This window comes from Pituophis catenifer, unplaced genomic scaffold, assembly GCF_029215685.1.
Source record: "Pituophis catenifer annectens isolate HBS135680 unplaced genomic scaffold, rPitCat1.0.hap2 SCAF_1, whole genome shotgun sequence".
Taxonomy (NCBI): Eukaryota; Metazoa; Chordata; class Lepidosauria; order Squamata; family Colubridae; genus Pituophis; species Pituophis catenifer.
Window position 1 is genome coordinate 115,208,021 of NW_027256881.1, and position 18,155 is coordinate 115,226,175.

An 18,155-nucleotide genomic window follows, 5' to 3' on the forward strand; every position below is an offset into this window, starting at 1 on the left:
ACCATTGCTTTAATTATTCTGATATTTCTTGGCATAGAGATTAGGGCTGTGTAGCCATGCCCTTTCCTGGTAAAAGACACATTTGGTTAAGGAATGGCAGACAATAATAGCCACATTCCTATCCCTGCATGCCTTGAAGCATTTTTCTGCTTTTAGTATAAAGCACTGCACAGAAATACCATCATCCTTCCTGATCTTGTCTAAGGTTGTCATTGCTTTCCTTCCTAGAGTTAATCTTTTTTTTATTTCTCCTGCAAACAATCCATCTTTACTTGTGAACCCAAGAAAACAATGAAGACTTAATTTATTCTCTGTTAGCTGTGAATTAATTATACATACAGGCATTATTTTTAAATTCTTAATATTTAATATCAACCCAGACTGTAGTGCTTGTTTAATTTCATTTCAAGAAAGTCTTATTGTATGATGTTGACATTACCGTCTTTGAAAGTAAAAAACAATGATTCTTCATCCAGCATTTATTCTTAGAGCATAAATGCATTTATATTTTTTTTGCTTTATAGTTCGTTAAATATTTAATAATAACCTTATTCTGGAGTGGAAAAATAACACAGCATACAAAGTTAGCATAAAGAAGTAAGCCGTGACCATTGGTTGTGCATTGCCTCTTGTAGGTCACGATAGCTAGAGAGCTACTTGTCCTAGTCTCTGTTTTCTTCAGGCTTTTAACTTGATTTTCTTAACAACAAAACAAAATAAAACAAAAGAGTGCCCCAAATTAAGCCACAGCAGTACACCCTATGGATTTTTGAAACACAATTGGAAAAAGTTCATAATGATTAGTTCAAATTTTCTTTTATTGTTTACTGTTACACATAGAGAAAGAGTAATTTTTAAAAATTATGGAACTGATGCAAGATGATTACTGCTAGGTAACAGAAGGGTCCATGGAGAGATTCAGGATGGATAGAAAGACAGATTCACTTAAACTGGAATTCATTGCCACCAGTTATATTAGCGGAAGCCACTTTGGATTGTTTTGGAAGGGAACTGGACAACAGATTCATGGAGTACCAGGCTATCAGTAGCTACTAATGATGCTGGCTTGATTATTATTACGTCCTGAATGCCTTAGCTGCTCGTTGCTGGGAAGCAACACAGGAAGGTGACCATTTCTTTGTCCAGGATTCTGAACTTCCGAAATGAATCCAGTTGACTTTTGCTTGATAGTCAGTTAGACAAGATGGGCCAATGGTCCGATTCTGCAGGACTCGTAGGTAGGTACTATAGATAGGTAAATTGGTAGGTAGGTAAGTGGGTGGATGGATAGACAAATAATATATATATGTGTGTATGTATATTAATACATAAGAATCTTCCCATATAAATACCTGAAATATTTCTCTATACCTAAAACAGTATCTATATATTTGTTAGATATTTAACAAATAGATACTGTTAGATATATAGAGATATTTCAGAATGTGTGATTATCATGTCTTAATCTAATGCCATTCAGAACTGTTTGATTATAACTCTTACCATCCCAAATTAACACAGTGATACAATACTGCATTGGTCAGTTATGGTCAGGATTGCAGTAGTGTACATCTGGAGGTGGTATCAGATGGGGGAAGGCCAACAGATAAAAATGCTACCGTAGCATTATCTGTTTTATATGACTTATAGGATATGGGCTGCATATTTCAGGACTGCTATATGTGCTAAATATAAAGCTTCTGTTTACTTTGTAAACACACTCTCGTCTTTGGGGTTCATATTTGAAGAAAAATGCATTTAAGGCAACAAAGAGAGCAATTAACTGGGTATGACCCTGTTAGCTTTAGAAATATATACAGTAGTATTCTGTTCTAACATAGCCATTCTAACACTGTTTTGTCTGTTTTGAAAAATATTTAATCTGTTTACTGAAACTGTATAATTTTCAATCTGCCAAGCTCAGGTTGATGCCTACAAATTTGGTTCAAGTGTTTTTTAAAAAATATCCTCCAAATGTATTAAAACTAGTTAATAAAACATAATAAAAAATTATATAATCCCGATGATTTTATTCAGGGTTCAAATTTATTTTGATTGTGGCTAATCTCTCTTGTATCATGCCAGACATGTGGATTGCCAAGTCTTTTATGAGTATGTCAATAATGTGTTATAAAATGAATGAGAACAATATAGATTTATTACTGCATAAAATAAGAGCTCTTGTCTGAAACCAGGCCTTTTCATGATTTGTGCCACAAAAGAAAATAGCGTAAAACATGGCAATGGAATAGAAATGGGAATTTTTGGCACAGTAGAGGCAATAGTTATTTATTATTGCCTTTGATTGGAACTGATCCCTATACCTATTATGGAGACTTTCTGGGAATATCTTGCATCAGAATTGTTTTTCTGGAAAATTTTGGAATGTCTTAAATCAGTTCGGGATATGAGATAGCATTTTAACTTGACATACTCAATAAATGTGATACCTAATCAATAAACTATTATTATAGTTCATCATACAATCAGCTATGTGTTCAGACTGGATTTGGCATTGTTATCCACTTATTGATTCTTTCCTAAAGACCTGGGATAGGCATCGGTGTTTGATGGTGTTAAAGGTATTGTTGCAGGATGTAAGCTGTTCCAAGTAAAGCTGCTTTTACAGTTGACCAATTGTGATTCTGTCAAGGCCAGAGATGTTCAAGTAGTGTTCCAATTGTTTTGGAATTGCATCCAAGGTGCCCATTACTATTGGTACTACCTTTGCTTATTATTATAGTTAGGGTTGATTGCACAGTCAGTTAGACTAAAATGAACATTTAATATATAGTTGTTTCCAGGGGAGGGTTCTACTTACCTTTACTACCAATTTACAACGGGACCGCACTCACCCATGATGACGTCGTGGTGGGTGGGCGGAACCTCCCACCGGTTTTACTAATGGTTCTATAGAACCTGGCCGAACAGGGAGCAACCCACCAATGGTTGTTTCGCAATGTGGTTGTATATTGTTTTTGGACTGTTCTCATTTAGCTAATATTATATGAGTTTGCCCAATAAGTCATGACTATTTACTCATCTATAAGATGAAGTCTGATTCATTAAAAAATAAAACATAGTTAAAATGTCTTGGTGTGTAGCATTATCTGTGAATGCAGTCATTGGCTTTTATCTTGGGAGCCTCATGTGGTATTCCACATAAAAGGAGGCATTCCAAGTCTTCATTTGCAGCTCCTCTACACCACCCATCAAACTGGATCTGAGGGTTAGGGCTCCCTCAGAATAATATGAGACAGATTGGAGAATTCTGAAAGAATTATAGAATGTAAACACTTTCTTTTTATCACAATGGAAATATTTAAAGATGAACCATTACTTGGAACTTAAGTCAATAATTTGATTGCCCCAACAAGGGGCAATATGTTCTGCTAGTCACCTTCAAACAACTGACTTCAGCTTGTTACTTCAGCTCTCTGTCCACTTTGAATTACCATTGCCATTGCAGGAATATAAAATCCCACAATGAGAGTATTAGCTTTGTGATATCACCAATCCCTTCCCAATGGGTCAATGCCATAGGCATAGAAGAGCAAGAAAAATGGGGAAAATAGGAAGTCATGGAAGAACTGACCTTCCAAGTGACACCTTACCATCCTCAGGTTGCCTACTTTATAATGCCTTCAATTTCAATAACCTTATCCCCAATCCTGAGGGATCTATCCCCTCCTTTATGGTCATAAAGGGCAAAAGACAAACTGCCCAACACAGTAAAGATACACTTTCTATCCATTCGTCGGTCACACAAACTGTCCAGCCAGTATTCCTAAAACAGAATTATTAGAAGTTTTTTCTGCAATCTTAACCAAAAACATTTTTTTAACAAGAAAGAGAATCAGCAGCAAGAAAGCTGCATTTGGATCTAGCACAAATTGGGATGGGGACTAAGAGGAACCAAAAATAACACACACATCACCACCATAGTCTGTATTAGTTTGCTTCTTAGAGAACTATCCTCTTAAAGACCATCAATCAAGTGGCTGATCTGCAACATATCTTAATGGCTTTCATAGATGTTATGAAGTATACAAGACGTAACTGTGTCATATGAGACTATTACATATTTTTGAAGAAGTTATAGAAGGACTGTAATCTATCTTCTCAAGTATCCCATTTATTTTTACTATAACTTGAGATAATCTTGACAAGGAACTGTTAGAGAGTCATCAGCCACCACTGATCCATCAAATAAAGACCATCCTTCCATCAGTCACTTTATGAGATGGATCCCATTATCAGCTTAGGTTTTCCTAAGGCAGGAATGCTCATTTACATATGCCCAAAAGTCAGTTTTATCATTATAGGAAGGAAAATGTGGGAAGAGAGAGATCTCGTTGCTTCTGGGTCCAGTGGTCAGGAACGGGTTAATCTTACTCCAATATGCTCGATTGAGTCTGCTAACTGAGAAGCTCCGCCCCCTGCCTTGCTTCCCAGCTTTCTGACTCAATCCGATTGAGAAAGACACGTTTGAGCTGTGCTCCTGGCAAAAGCTTTCTTTTGCAATTAAATTTCCATTCTACTGACTTACAGATATTCTAGGTGAGCATTCCAGCGAGAAGGGCTTTGTACCTGAATCCGCTGAGGGCCATTTTTTTGGCTTGGTGGGGGCTGGAGGTTCCCTGTAGGTTGAGCCTAGCCTTCACATCAGCACGAAGGTCTAACACTCGAATCCGCTGGCAACTTAACGTTGCGAGGAAACCCAGGCTGGGGTTTCCCGAAGGAGTCCTTTCGAGCCTCTCTGCCTGACTTGCAAGCCGCTTCTTCCTGCGCAGGAGATTTCGCCACTGGAGCGTTCGGCGGCTTCCTCGTGGCGCTAGCGGCGCCAGAGGCTTCCTTTGCAGCCGCGGTTTATCGGGCTGCTCTCTATCGATGCTTGCGGCTTCTGGCTTCGTTTCGGACTCAATGGGTGGACCAGTTTGGCTGGTCTTCTCCCTTGCTGCAACCTTTCCTGACTAAGGTACTGAAAGGGTTGTTTTTTTTTGGGGCGCGCCATGTTGGTGTCCTTCTGCCTGCATTCCGGTGGCCATTTTGAATCGACCTCATGGCCATTTGAGGCCTTACCTTTTCAGGCCGCTAGTTTGGATACCCCTTGCAGCCAGTTTTCGTCCCCAGATACAAGGCTAAGTGTGGCTAGGTTTTGGATTGGGCAGTTATAGTTTTCGTTAAATCGTTGGGGGTTATTAATTGCTGCCCTTTATTCCCCAGACCCACGATGGCTTCTCAGAGGCCTTCCAGGGCTAATAAACAACGCCTTCAAGGCGAAGAGCCCCAGGGATCTACCTCCGTTCCTGCAAAAAGGAGCAGGAAATCACACCATTCTGCTGGAACCTCTAAGACTGCACAATCATCAGCAGCCTTAGCTAAGGAGGAACTGAAGCTCCACAAGGCTATAGAGAAAGCCATTCAGAAGGCCACCAAGGCAGCTTCCTTACCGGAAAAGGTCATACTTAGTCCTCAAGTGAATGTTCTTCCTGCAGCCTCCCCTCACCCCAGGGAGACCTCTCCTTTACCCCAGACCACGATCCCAGTTTTATCCCCTGATGGGGATCAAGCTTTGGCTGATGTACAACAGGAGGTCAATGTCTCATTGTTTGGGGTTCAATCGGAGGCTCCTCCCAATCCGACTTCTTCAGAGGGTTTGGTTTCCCCTGATGTACCTGGGACTTCTTCAGATCCGGCCCCTGTGGCTCCTTAGGCCCTCATTACCCCTATCCTGGCATTGTATATCTGAGACGCTATCCGGGAGGGGGTTAGACAGGAATTGCTACAAAGAACATCCTCATGGGTATCTGACCAGGCCTGTTCCCAGGTGGTTGTTGAGGGTTCTATTGCCTCCGCTGACTGTGCCATCATCCAGAGCGGGGTTGAACTTGGTTCGGGACAGGTCAGAGCCCCCTCATCCTGTCAATCTGAACAGGGTTCCCTAGCTGGTGCAGACCTTTTAGATCAGGAAATGTCGGAGGATGAGGATTTAGCTCCTGACCAACCTGCATTTGTTGGTCTTTTCAAACCTCAATTGTTTCGTTCACTTCTCCACAAGGCCAAGGCCACCACGGGGTTGGGGACCCCTAGCCCAATGGAAGCTACCCCGGGGGAGGGGTGTTGCTACAGCGGTTCCTCTCTTTGAAGAACCGGCAGTTGAGACAGAGGAAATACCAAGGCCTAAGCTTTTTAGGGATGTTTTACAACGCCAATGGTCATCCCCTGCTTCAGGTCCCAGCCCCAATGCAGTGGACAAGCGCATTTATAATTTAGCTCCTGAATTGACATCTCTTTTACAGGTTCCTACTGTAGACCAGCCGGTAGCGGAATTGTCGGCTAATTCTAACTTGGCTGCACCCCCGGAGGATAGCCTCCGTCCAGAGGATAGGCATTTAGACAATTCCTTGGTTAGATCTCATCAAGCTACGGCCTGGTCAATTAAATCTACCATGGCCACTTCCTTTTTCAATCAAGCTTCCATTCTTTGGTTGCGTCAGCTACAGGCTAGACTTCCTATATCGGATGTCCGGTCCCAACAGGACATTAGCAAGGTCATTGTGGCCCTAGAATATTCAGCGGATGCCACATTAAATTCATCTTGCTTCGCTGCCAAAGCCATCGGGTCTTCAGTGGCTGCCCGTCGCTTGCTCTGGCTCCGCCAGTGGCAAGGTGACGCCAAATCTAAATGGCGCCTGGCTACATCTTCCTTTAGCGGACCCAAACTTTTTGGGGCGGCTCTGGAACCACTTCTAGTGGAATCCAAGGATAAACACCGCATCCTTCCAAATTTGTCCCGTAGATCTGAAGTTCGTTCTCAGTTGTCCTTTCGGCCCTTTCGTAACCCAGAGGGAGGTTTCACGGGTTCCCGTAGACAATGGTCCTTTCCACCTAGCCAGTCCCATTCACAGGACCGTCAGTTTTCCCCTTCTTCCCGGGGTCAGGCTAGATGTCCCTTTCGAGGGGGCCGGGGGCGGGGCTTCCGCAGGTCGCGCTGATGGCTTGGATGGGCTTCCCATTGGGAGCCGCCTGGCGTCCTTCGCCAGCAATGGGAGGCTACCTTGTCAGACGTGTGGGTCAGAGACACTATCAGGTATGGCCTCTCTCTGGAATTCCTCTCCACCCCCCCAGACCGATTTCTGAGATGCCCTCTTTCTCGGGTCAGGGCATCCCAGCTCCTATTAGCATCGGCCATCCAACATCTCCTCGAAATTCAGGCCATAGAACCGGTGCCTCAGGAGCAGCACGGACTAGGCTACTATTCATGCCTATTCATCATTCAGAAATCGTCAGGGGGATGGAGGGCAATTCTCGATCTCAAGTCCCTGAACCGTCGGATCGTCTATCAACGATTCAAAATGCAATACCTCCAGACCATCTTGGAGGGGATCAGGGTAGGAGACATCCTCACCTCCATCGACCTGACAGAAGCTTACCTGCACGCCCCCATCCATCCTGCATACCGTCGCTTCCTCAGGTTCTGTTTCTTAACCAGTTATTACCAGTACAGGGCCCTTCCTTTTGGTCTATCCTCGGCTCCCCGGGTGTTCACAAAATTGATGTCCGCCCTGGCGGGCCATATCAGAACGCTACCGCTAAGGATGCAGTTCTATCTGGACGACCTCCTCATCCAGTCCACCTCAGAACAGCTGGCGCACCAGGACCTGTCCACCACTCTCAGGGTCTTGAGGAACCATGGGTTTTCTGTCAACCTGGCCAAGAGTCACCTCGTGCCTTCTACCCGTATACAACACCTGGGGGCCATCATAGACACGAGGGAGAGCAGGGTCTATCTTTCCCAGGACCACCTGTTCAGCCTGCAGTCTCTGGTCAGGTCAGTGGTGACGGGGAGGACCTCTTCCCTGGCGTCACTGTCACAACTCCTGGGGATGGTGTCTTGCATCGGGATTGTTCCCTGGGCCTGCCTCCAATGCAGACACCTGCAGTGGTTCCTCCTTCCCTATCAGAAATGGCAGCTTGGAACATCTCAACAGGTGGTTCGTCTCCCTCCCAAGGTCCTCAGGTCCCTCAAATGGTGGGGTTCAGAAGCCCTTTTTCGGGGGAGGGAGTTCAGGGAACCTCACTGTCTGGTCCTGACCACGGACGCCAGCCTTCACAGCTGGGGAGCACATCTGTCTTCATCCCTCGCCCAGGGCCGTTGGACCCGGACCGATCTGGAACACAACATAAATTGGCTAGAGCTCCGGGCCATCCACCTGGCCCTGCGGGTGTTCGCCCACAAGGTTCAGGACGGACACGTACTGGTCAGGACCGACAACGTGGCTGCCAAGGCCCATGTGAACCGCCTGGGGGGGACCTGGTCTCGACAACTCATGGAGGAGGCCGAGAGGCTGGGAGCCTGGGCGGAGACTCATCTAAGGTCTCTACGGGCCTTGCATATTTCAGGGACAGTGAACACCCAGGCGGACTGGCTCAGTCGGTCCACGGTGGATCCTGGGGAATGGGCCCTGGACCCGGACCTGTTCTTGGAGATCACGTCTCGCCTCGGGACCCCAGTCATGGACCTCTTTGCCACTCGGAACAACCGCCTGATGCGCAGATTCTTCTCCCGATTCCCAGATCCAGAAGCGGAAGGCGTGGACGCCCTGCAAAGCGACTGGCCTCCCGGTCTCCTTTATGCCTTTCCGCCGCTTCCCCTCGTATCCAAAGTCATTCAGAAAATGCTACAGGAGAAGGCGGATCTGATCCTGATCTCACCACATTGGCCTCGCCGACCGTGGTTCGCGGATCTGAAGGCCCTTTCCATCCGTCCTCCTTGGCGTCTACCTCCAGACAGGCTCGTTTTTTGTCAGGGTTCTCTCCAGCATCCGGACGCCGGCTGGCTACAACTAACCGCCTGGAGATTGAGCGGCGACTGCTGAGTGAGTGGAGGCTGCCCCCCTCGGTCATCGCCACCATCCAGGCAGCTCGTCGCCCTTCGACGACTCGCATCTATGACTCTACATGGCGGTCATTTTCTTCCTGGTGCCAATGGAATTCCATCGTAGCCACGAAGTTCTCCACGGAGCAGGTGCTAGTGTACCTTCAGGAACGTCTGGATGCGGGTTTGGCCCCAAACACGCTTCGCAGGCAAGTAGCCGCCCTTTCGTCCATCCTTTGTTGTGGGTCCAGGGGTTCCCTCTCCAGTCGCCCTCTTGTTAGGCAGTTCCTACGGGGTGCTTCTAACATCCGTCCTGCACCCATTCATCGATACCCTACATGGGACCTCCCCAAGGTCCTGGACACTCTCACGAGAGCCCCATTTGAGCCCCTCAGGGAGGTTGGACTGTGTTTTCTCGCCTATAAGGTGACATTCCTTCTGGCCATCACCTCGGCCAGACGGGTATCGGAACTAGCTGCCATCTCTACCCGTGCTGACCTGTTATTTTCCACCTGGACAGAGTGGTTCTTAGACTGGACCCTACCTTTCTACCTAAGGTCAACTCTCCCTTCCACCGGTCCTTAGAGATTGTCTTTCCTGATTTCTGTCCCAATCCTTCTCATCCCTTGGAACGAGTCTGGCACACGCTAGATGTCAGACGTGCCCTGCGTATTTATCTTAGGAGAACCTCCTCCATAAGACAATCAGAATCACTTCTAGTTTCCTTCCAGCCTTCTACCCTAGGGAGGAAGGCCTCCTCGGCCACGCTGGGCCGCTGGCTCAGAGCTACCATTGCCAGGGCCTATGAGGTCCAGTCTCTCCCTGTTCCCCGCCACATCACGGCCCGTTCCACCCGCAGTGCGGCGACCTCGGTTGCGTGGGCCATCCAGGCTTCCATCAAGGAGGTCTGTAGGGCAGCTGCGTGGGCTTCACCCACACCTTTCATTAGGCATTACCATCTTGACCGTTTTGCCTCAGCCGATGCGGCTTTTGGCCGCAGAGTGCTGCAACAGGTTCACGGGGGGCGGACCTCTCCTCCTCGGGCAGGTCCCTCCCGACAGGGTCTCTGCTTGGGCATGTCCCGTTCCTGACCACTGGACCCAGAAGCAACGAGATTGGGCGTTGACTTACCTGAACACTTCATCTGGTTGCTCTGGGTCCAGTGGTCAGTCCCTCCCTGTTTCGGCCCTCGTCGTTTGGATGGCTTTGTCGGTCTACCTTTCTATCTATTGCAGCTCTATGTGTCGGTCTGCTGTATCGTCTTTCTTCAGAAAGCTGGGAAGCAAGGCAGAGGGGCGGAGCTTCTCAGTTAGTAGACTCAATCGAGCATATTGGAGTAAGATTAACCCGTTCCTGACCACTGGACCCAGAGCAACCAGATGAAGCATTCAGGTAAGCCAACGCCCATATTGCATTTGAATGCAAGGCTAAGTGGGATGTTAATCTATGCTCTATTTTGTCATTGGAGTGATGGTTGATTCTGGCTTAACAAATTTGAGATGCCTCTCATAGAACTGTGTGTATTAGGAGTGAATCACACCATCAAATCTTTGAGATGGTGTAAGCGCTGAATGCACTACATAATAGGTATTATTAAAGCTGGGATGAATGGGCAATCATCTAGAGCTTTTGGGATGTAAGTTTTCTGCAGTGAATTGGTCCATGTTGGCAACCTTGCACCCGAAGAATTCAGTCCTGAGTTCCCCAGAAAGCTTATTACAACATGGTCCTTGGCATGTGCCAAGTCTTCCTCTGGTGGGTATGATTTAGCTAAACTTTCCAGGAAGCTCACACAAGATCTGTAGAATTAAATGTGGATCATAACAGTAGCTATTACAAACAACTGACAATCTTTTATCATTAAGCTAATTCCCAAACTTATAGCATTGTATCAGACAGGCTATTCCCGAGGAGAACTGATCATAACACTTGCCAAAATCTGACAAAAGATTCTCACAGATTCAGATCAGTACGTTTATTTCAAGGAAAATGGTGATGGGGTATTCATATCTTAGTCCTTAGTTTTATAGTGAACATGCTAAAAAGTATGGCTTCTATATTGTCTTTGGTACTCTTACTGAGCATTAGTTTAATAGGGAGTATGGTAATTTCTTATTTGATACCATAAAAAGGTCTATCTGTTCTTTCACAGTATTTTGGAAACATCCATTTTCATTCTTCATTCTGAGCATTTTCATCCTGAGCATTCTCAGATTCTGAGCCTTCCATCATGGAGCTGTAGTGTGCTTGAAATGCTTCTAATTCATTTTTCTTGTGATAATTGGGGGCTGGCAGTCCCAATCTTTGTAGAGCAGGGGTGTCAAACTCAAGGCCCAGGGGCCAGATCCGGCCCGCATGGGTGCTTAAATCTGTCCTGTGAGGCCTCCCTAGAAACAGCAAAAGACCAGCCCATGGTGCCTCTGTTGGCGAAAACAGGCGCAGCCCCGAGCTCTGTTTTCCCTGGCAGAAGGCAGCAGGAGGCCATTGCGGAGGAAAACGAAGCTTGGGAGCCCATTTTTGCTGGCAGAACGCTCAGGCCATCACAGACGTCCCCGAAATGAGTGATGTCAAGCTGGCCATGCGCACCCTGGCCCCTGAGGTTAAACTCAACCCTGATGCGGCCCTCAATAAAATTTAGTTTGACACCCCTGTTGTAGAGTTTGTATGACTTGGCTGCTTAAGTAAGGATAGTTTCACCCCAGAATATCTTAGAGTCATTTCAGCTAAATCCTTTAGATGCTGAATGAATTGTGGTGTTTCGGTTACACGGAACTCCACTCATCTATGATGCAAGCATGCCATGTTAACAAACATTTTTTTTCTTTAATGTCAGAATGAGATTATTGGTATCATATCAGTTTTGTCCTGCGTTCTGTAACATACGCATACACACACAGTATATATATAAAGTACAATCTTTGTTAGGAGCAGGTTTTTGAAGCAGTTACTATACCTTGGAAATCTTTTGATCACATACAACCTAGTTATCTATACTGCCTTTAGATGTTCTGCCTGCTTTTGAAAAAGTAATATGTCAAACCAAGTTGACAAAATATACTTGTGCCAGATGATACCTTGCAAGCCATTTTAATTTTGCAATTATGAAAGGAACAAAGTAAAACTATAAATTAAGACTTTTTTTTTAACTGTGGGATACAAAATAAAGTATTCTCTTGGACCTGCTGGTTGAAGAGGATGAAAGGGTGGTCAGATGAATGACAATTACATTTTTAAAATCATTTTTTCACAGATACAATTTCGCTCAGCTCTTGGCCTGATTTGGGAATATTTTCTCTTCAGTCAGCGGGAATGGTAATTGAAGCAGTTAATAAGGCAAGGCTTATCAATACATTTTGCCTCATCACCAGCCCATAGCAACATTGCATTTAAATTCAGGAGATACAACAAAAGAATAATTTACAATTAGATAAGATAGTCTTGGAGAATCCAATTTCACCCTTCACCTCCTTCAGTTCCCAGCCCTCAACTTTGACATTTGCACCAAACGTTTGCAACAATGCAAGGCTTTAAATTGTTAATCCTTGCATAAAACAGTCTATCATGGACTTGATATTCTCTTCTGCAGCTTCTTTTCCACTGGTTGAAGGATTCCCTGAATAGATTTTGATCTGCAGATGTTGCTGCCTGCAAAAAAACAAAACAAAAACAAACAAACAAAAAAACCTCAGGAAGAACCTCAGATGGTAGAGAATCCCCAAACTTAGCACAAGTACTAGTTGGAGGCATGGGAAGACCATGCCCTCTCTTTGCATTCCACAGTGACATTCTTTTATCGAATCTGAAATGCCTCCTGTGGTGAGAAGGCCGCCTCTTCTGTTTGGGGGGGGGGGGAGGGATAGCAGATCCTAAGCCATCCCAGTGTATTGTACTGCAAGCTTCTTAATTGATTCAGCACCTATTTTATAATTTGTATAAAGTTGTTTGACTTTACATTTTTTAGGCTTCAGTAATGTGCTGATAGAGTTTAATTTAAAACATTCTGTTTCTTCCATTATTGTTATTAAGATTAATGAATTTAATAAAGTTTAAACAAATGATTTAAAACTGGATAATTTAAAAAATTTAGAGAGAGGGAGAGGGGGAGAGAGAGAGAGAGAGAGCGAGAGAGAGGCATAATTATACACAGCACATTTTTTATTAGAGGAAGGGTTTTTCTTGAAGAGTACATTATTGCCTGTAGCTAAATGATTCATCCAGTGAGACATAAAGCTGGAACTTCTGTTCTTTAGCACTTTTACTTTGGATAAAAGTGTAAAGCAGGGAGAATAGTGTTGAGTGTAAGATGGCACTCATGAGACCAACCCGATTATATGACCTTGTAATCACATGACCACAGGATGCTGCAAACGGTGGTAAAGGCAGAATTTCTGAATGCCCCAAATGTCATGGGACCATGGTGTGCGTGTCTGTCAGGACTTTGGAACTTTTGGGGGTCCGTTAGAACTTCAAATAGTTGCTAATGGCCAGTCTTAAGTCAAGGACTACCTGTAGATGAATTCATCAGATTTGATCCAACTTAATCAATGCAGTGTCAGATTGGATTGTCATCAAAGCATTTCCAGTTGAAACCCATTTTCTACCAGAAGACTCATTATTAGCAACTTGTAACAAATTAGGGATGAGAAATCTTTTATTGGTTGTTGTGGGGAGAAAATGTGGGTTGCTCTAAATTTTGGGGAAAATTCACTCTGCAGATCATTAGTTGATTTAGGATTTCAAGCAGCCAATGTGGGATTTAATTTTTTAAAAAATGGAAATGGATATTAGTTGTTCAGTCACTAAGTCATGTCCAATTCTCTGCAACCCCATGGACCATAGCATGACAGGCAATACCTGTCTTCAGGCAAATAGTTTGCCTTCCATTTATAACAAATTTAGTTGCTATGTGAACTACTGGAGTAATACCTGCCATTATTTACTTTCAGGAATGTTGGAGATTGCTGGAATACAGCTTGTGTAGTAGTCTCTGTCCTGGTCAGGACAATTCATGAGGTGTGGCCTTATTATAGTACTGCAGTTATAGACATCCTCTAGTTGTTGAATTCTGGGAGTTGTATTTCCAATATATTCTGTGGCATTATGTGCTGAAGGCTGTTTTAATCTGTCTGTAGCAACTATAAGAAATTTGGAAAAGCCAACTAAGACATGAACTGTAGAAATCAATTATCTTCTTTCATTTTTTTCTTTATTTCTATTCCATACAAAATTCTGCGTACATTATTACATATTTAGGTGATAAAGGCATTGCTCGGGAAGCCCTATAACTATGTTTTTCTGCCCCAAGAAGTATCTACAGCAATGGTCAGTGCTTCAAAATGAGTAGGTAATTATAGGCTGCCCCTTTTATGCAGGTGCAATACAGATAGTCCTCATTTAACAACCTCAGTTAGGATTGGCAATTTAGTGGTCACTAAGTGAAACTTCATGATTTTACAATCTTTTTTGCTTTACAGACCTGAAAAGGTTACAAATACAAGGACTGGTCACAAAGTTACTTTTCAGTTATTTGTGTAACTGTGGATAGTCACTAAATATGGTAATTGCTAAATGAGGACTACTTGTACATTCTGTGTCCTGCCATGTCACCCATTTGGAATCCAGTTACTATTGCTGCAGATGCCCTTTCCTGCCTAGCTGATACTGTGTTGAAATTATATTCCAAACTGTTGTGTGGATCCTCCTGTACAGGGGTGAAACCTGAACTGGTTTGCTACTGGTTCACTGGCCCCGCATGCACACCAAACGTGCGCTGCATGCGCAGGGTGCACCAAATGAGCGCTGCATGCACAGTACACACAAAATATGCACTGTGTGCGCATGACACTACACACCAAGCAGGCACTGCACATTTTAAAAACTACCAGTTCGGGTGAACCGGTAGTTAGCTACTGTTTCAGTTGAACTGGTAGTTTAAAAAAGCTACGATCCGACGATCACCTGTGCTGCGCAGTTTCGCTTTGCTAGAAAGCAGGATTTCCTGCACATGCGCAGTACACACCAAAAGGAGGCTTGGGAAGGTAAGTAGAACCGCGAGGGGGGTATCAGCTGTGCCGTGCGGTTTAGCTTAGCTAGAAAGCAGGAAATCCTGCTTTCTAGCAAAGCTAAACCGCGTGGCACAGGTGATCGTTGGATCATAGCTTTTTTAAACTACCGGTTCAACTGAACCGGAGCGAACCGGTAGCATTTCACCCTTGCTCCTGAACCATCTACATATGGGACATAGGTCCAGATGAGGCTTTACTAGTTTCATATTTTTGCTGCTTTGAAATGGTTTTAATGCAATATTATGCATATTTATTTATTTATAAGAGTTTTGGAAGTTTGAATTGTTCACCTAAACATCAAAAGTTTCTTATAAAATATCCAAGCCAAGCAACATAATTCTACCAGTAAGAATCTAGGTTTAAAAACACCTAGTTGAAGTTAGTCCTACTAAATTAAACTTAATTTTCCTTTAAAAAAATAAGATTTTATTTTCTTACCACAGATTTTAATTTGTAGTATTACTAATAAGGTATGATGTCTGTTTCCATTATTGAGCACTGGATGGGAGATAAATAGTTGCACTTCTATGTTTTTGTATCTTCATCAAAACTAGATTATAGATTTTCTTTTCATTTTCATTTGACCTGAAAACTAAACCTAAATTTGGCACATATGTAACTGAATGGTTCTACTTAAAACCACCACTTAGTCTCTTTTTAAATAAATATTCTTTAAAATAGAAAGTTGCTCATTCCTGGTGTATGTTTACATCTTCAAATCACTTCAGTTTATAATAATCTAATGCTCAGGTAATCTCTAACTCATTAGAAATGAGGATGGAATTAAATCTGATTGTCTGTTTTATTGAAATAGTATAACCTATACGATTTCCATTTGGTTCTATATTTTTAATTGTCTGTTTTAACTAAGGAGAATGCAATATACTTAATTGTATAATTTTCTTTTTAGTCCCCAGAGGGTGCTGAAGCCAAGGATGCAGCAAAAATAACAAAACAAGAGGCAAGTCTGATTGTTTCAATTCTTTCTTTTATTGATGGCAAGATAATAGAGACAAAAACAATTACATTCCTCTCAGGCCATAGTCAGTCTATCTAATAAAGTGTAGTGGTGCTTTTGTGACAGCTGGTTAAGACTTCATATATTTTGTATATTTAAGCAAATTCTCTTCCTTGAAACGTAACATTTTGATAAACAATGTCCTTGTTTACTATCACAATGTCTGGTTGATTGGCTAGTACCTGCCTGTCTGTGGGGATCAGGAAGTCCCACAGGATTCTGCAAGGGCAGGATCAGTTTCTTTTAGGATCAACAAATGTTGATCCATTGGTTGCAACAGGAATTGGCCAACCAGTTTGTTGTCCAAGCATGATTGACAGTCTTCTGGTGCAAAGGAGTGAGCAAATGACAAAACATGCCCCTTAGAAACTTCTGTGCAATGTTATGAGGGAAGTTTGAAATGTCAGATGTGGCATTGTAAGTTCATGTTTTGTCATTTTGGCATCGTTCTGGTTAGGAGTAGATGCCCACGGATAAATTTAATGTTCTGTCAGTTACAGTTGCTACAACAGTTGTTCCCAGGTGGCCTTTTAAAGTTCTTCCACTATATTAATGGGCACATTGAGAGGTAATTTCTTTCCCAGGCAGGAAGAACTTCTTCAATAATTTCCACATGCTGGGGCAGACACCCTTGGCAGTGCAAACCTCCACAAGCCATGTTGCCCCAGTGACTGAAATTCAATAAGATTGCCCACATAAGAGTCAGAAGCTTGATTTAAACTAGAGAGCGAGACAGAGTGTGTGTTAAGATTCTAACAATGCCGAATTTTGTTTCAAGTGAGAATTGCTGTAATGATTACTATAAGGGCATACTACATTGTATTCTCTGGTTAGATTTTGAAGCAGAGTTATAAGTCCTTAATGCAGACTTATGAGCCCAGTTTGAAAGTAATGGTATCAAGCAAGGTTGTGGTGCTCCTGACTTGTCCTTCTGACAATACTGAACTCACAGATAACATCTCCCAACAGGAAGAGCCAAGGGAAACCAAGCAAGCAGCTATGTCTTGGTATATTTGCTCCTTCGTAATGAACCAAAATCATCATATGCAAATTAGCTCATTGCATTTTGGGAGTATTACACTCAAATCCCAAAATATAGATATTTGTGCTATTATATAACTTTAGAGCAGTTTTCTCCAACTTGCGCACTTCTAGATGTACAGGGAGAATGCACAGAGAGTTCAAGGGACTTCATACACATTAATTTAGTCATTCTTACTATCTCTAAAGCAGATTGGTATCATTATCCCACTTTTGAAATGGTTTGGTGGGATATCAAAGAATATTCACTTGTATAAGAAATGACGGAGTATATTTTTTCTTTTTTAAGTCCATGGGAATTGAATGAAGTGGGCAATCATAGCCTCATATACCATGACTGGATGTCCTCATGCCCATGTGTACCATGAGATGTGAGAACAAAAAACCCCCACAACCCTTTATATTCTCCTATAGAGATTATTTGCATACAAGTACAACTGTCAGTGTGGACAGGATCAAATACCAACTACTTAAAAATCATTTGAATGTTCACATTTTTTTTAAATATTTGCATGGAATATACAAGTTCCAAAGTCTTAATGTAAGCTGCTGCCATTTATAAACTCCCCTTTGAAATTATAACTTCCTTATTTTAAAAGCAGAAGGAATGAGCAAATAAACCTGTGAGAGATAGAATGCTCTTATCTCCAAGGACGTATCTGCTCTGCAAGGGAACTCATTCCCATCTGGTACAAAGTTAGTTCACTCCATTGGGGAACTGAAGCAGCTGAAATGAGGAATCTGCTTCACAGACTTAGAATTGTCCCTCATATTGGAATCTTTTGGAAATAGCTTGAAGTAGGTTTTTTACTGCTTGTCACACTTTTTTTAAAAAGAATCCCCCCCCTCCTCCCCACCAAGAATACATCTACTGCATTTGTTTGCATGGTTTCCAACTATAAATGCAATTGATTTTAAAGGAAATAAGAGAGAAGCTCCATTTAGTAAAAATAGCAGCAGCGGTAATATTAGAAGACAGTCTTGAAGTAAGTATTTCTATTACAGTACAATTGTATTTACTTTGCAGCAGGGCCAACATAAGCTAAGATTAGCCTTGCCCCTAGGAGGAAGGTGTGTTGGATATATTTACCACCTTGAGTTATTTGTAGAAATAATAAAGGCAGCGTATAAATAATCAAATAAATAAATA

General features: G+C 43.0%; 1 protein-coding gene across 1 annotated transcript in view; it reads left to right on the top strand.

The window, feature by feature from the left end:
• The window catches only part of HMGN3 (high mobility group nucleosomal binding domain 3), a 45,197-nt gene that overhangs the window by 14,650 nt on the left and 12,392 nt on the right, over positions 1 to 18,155 (top strand). The window contains 1 exon segment of the mRNA XM_070932890.1: positions 15,857 to 15,907. Coding sequence (XP_070788991.1) covers positions 15,857 to 15,907 — 51 coding nt within the window.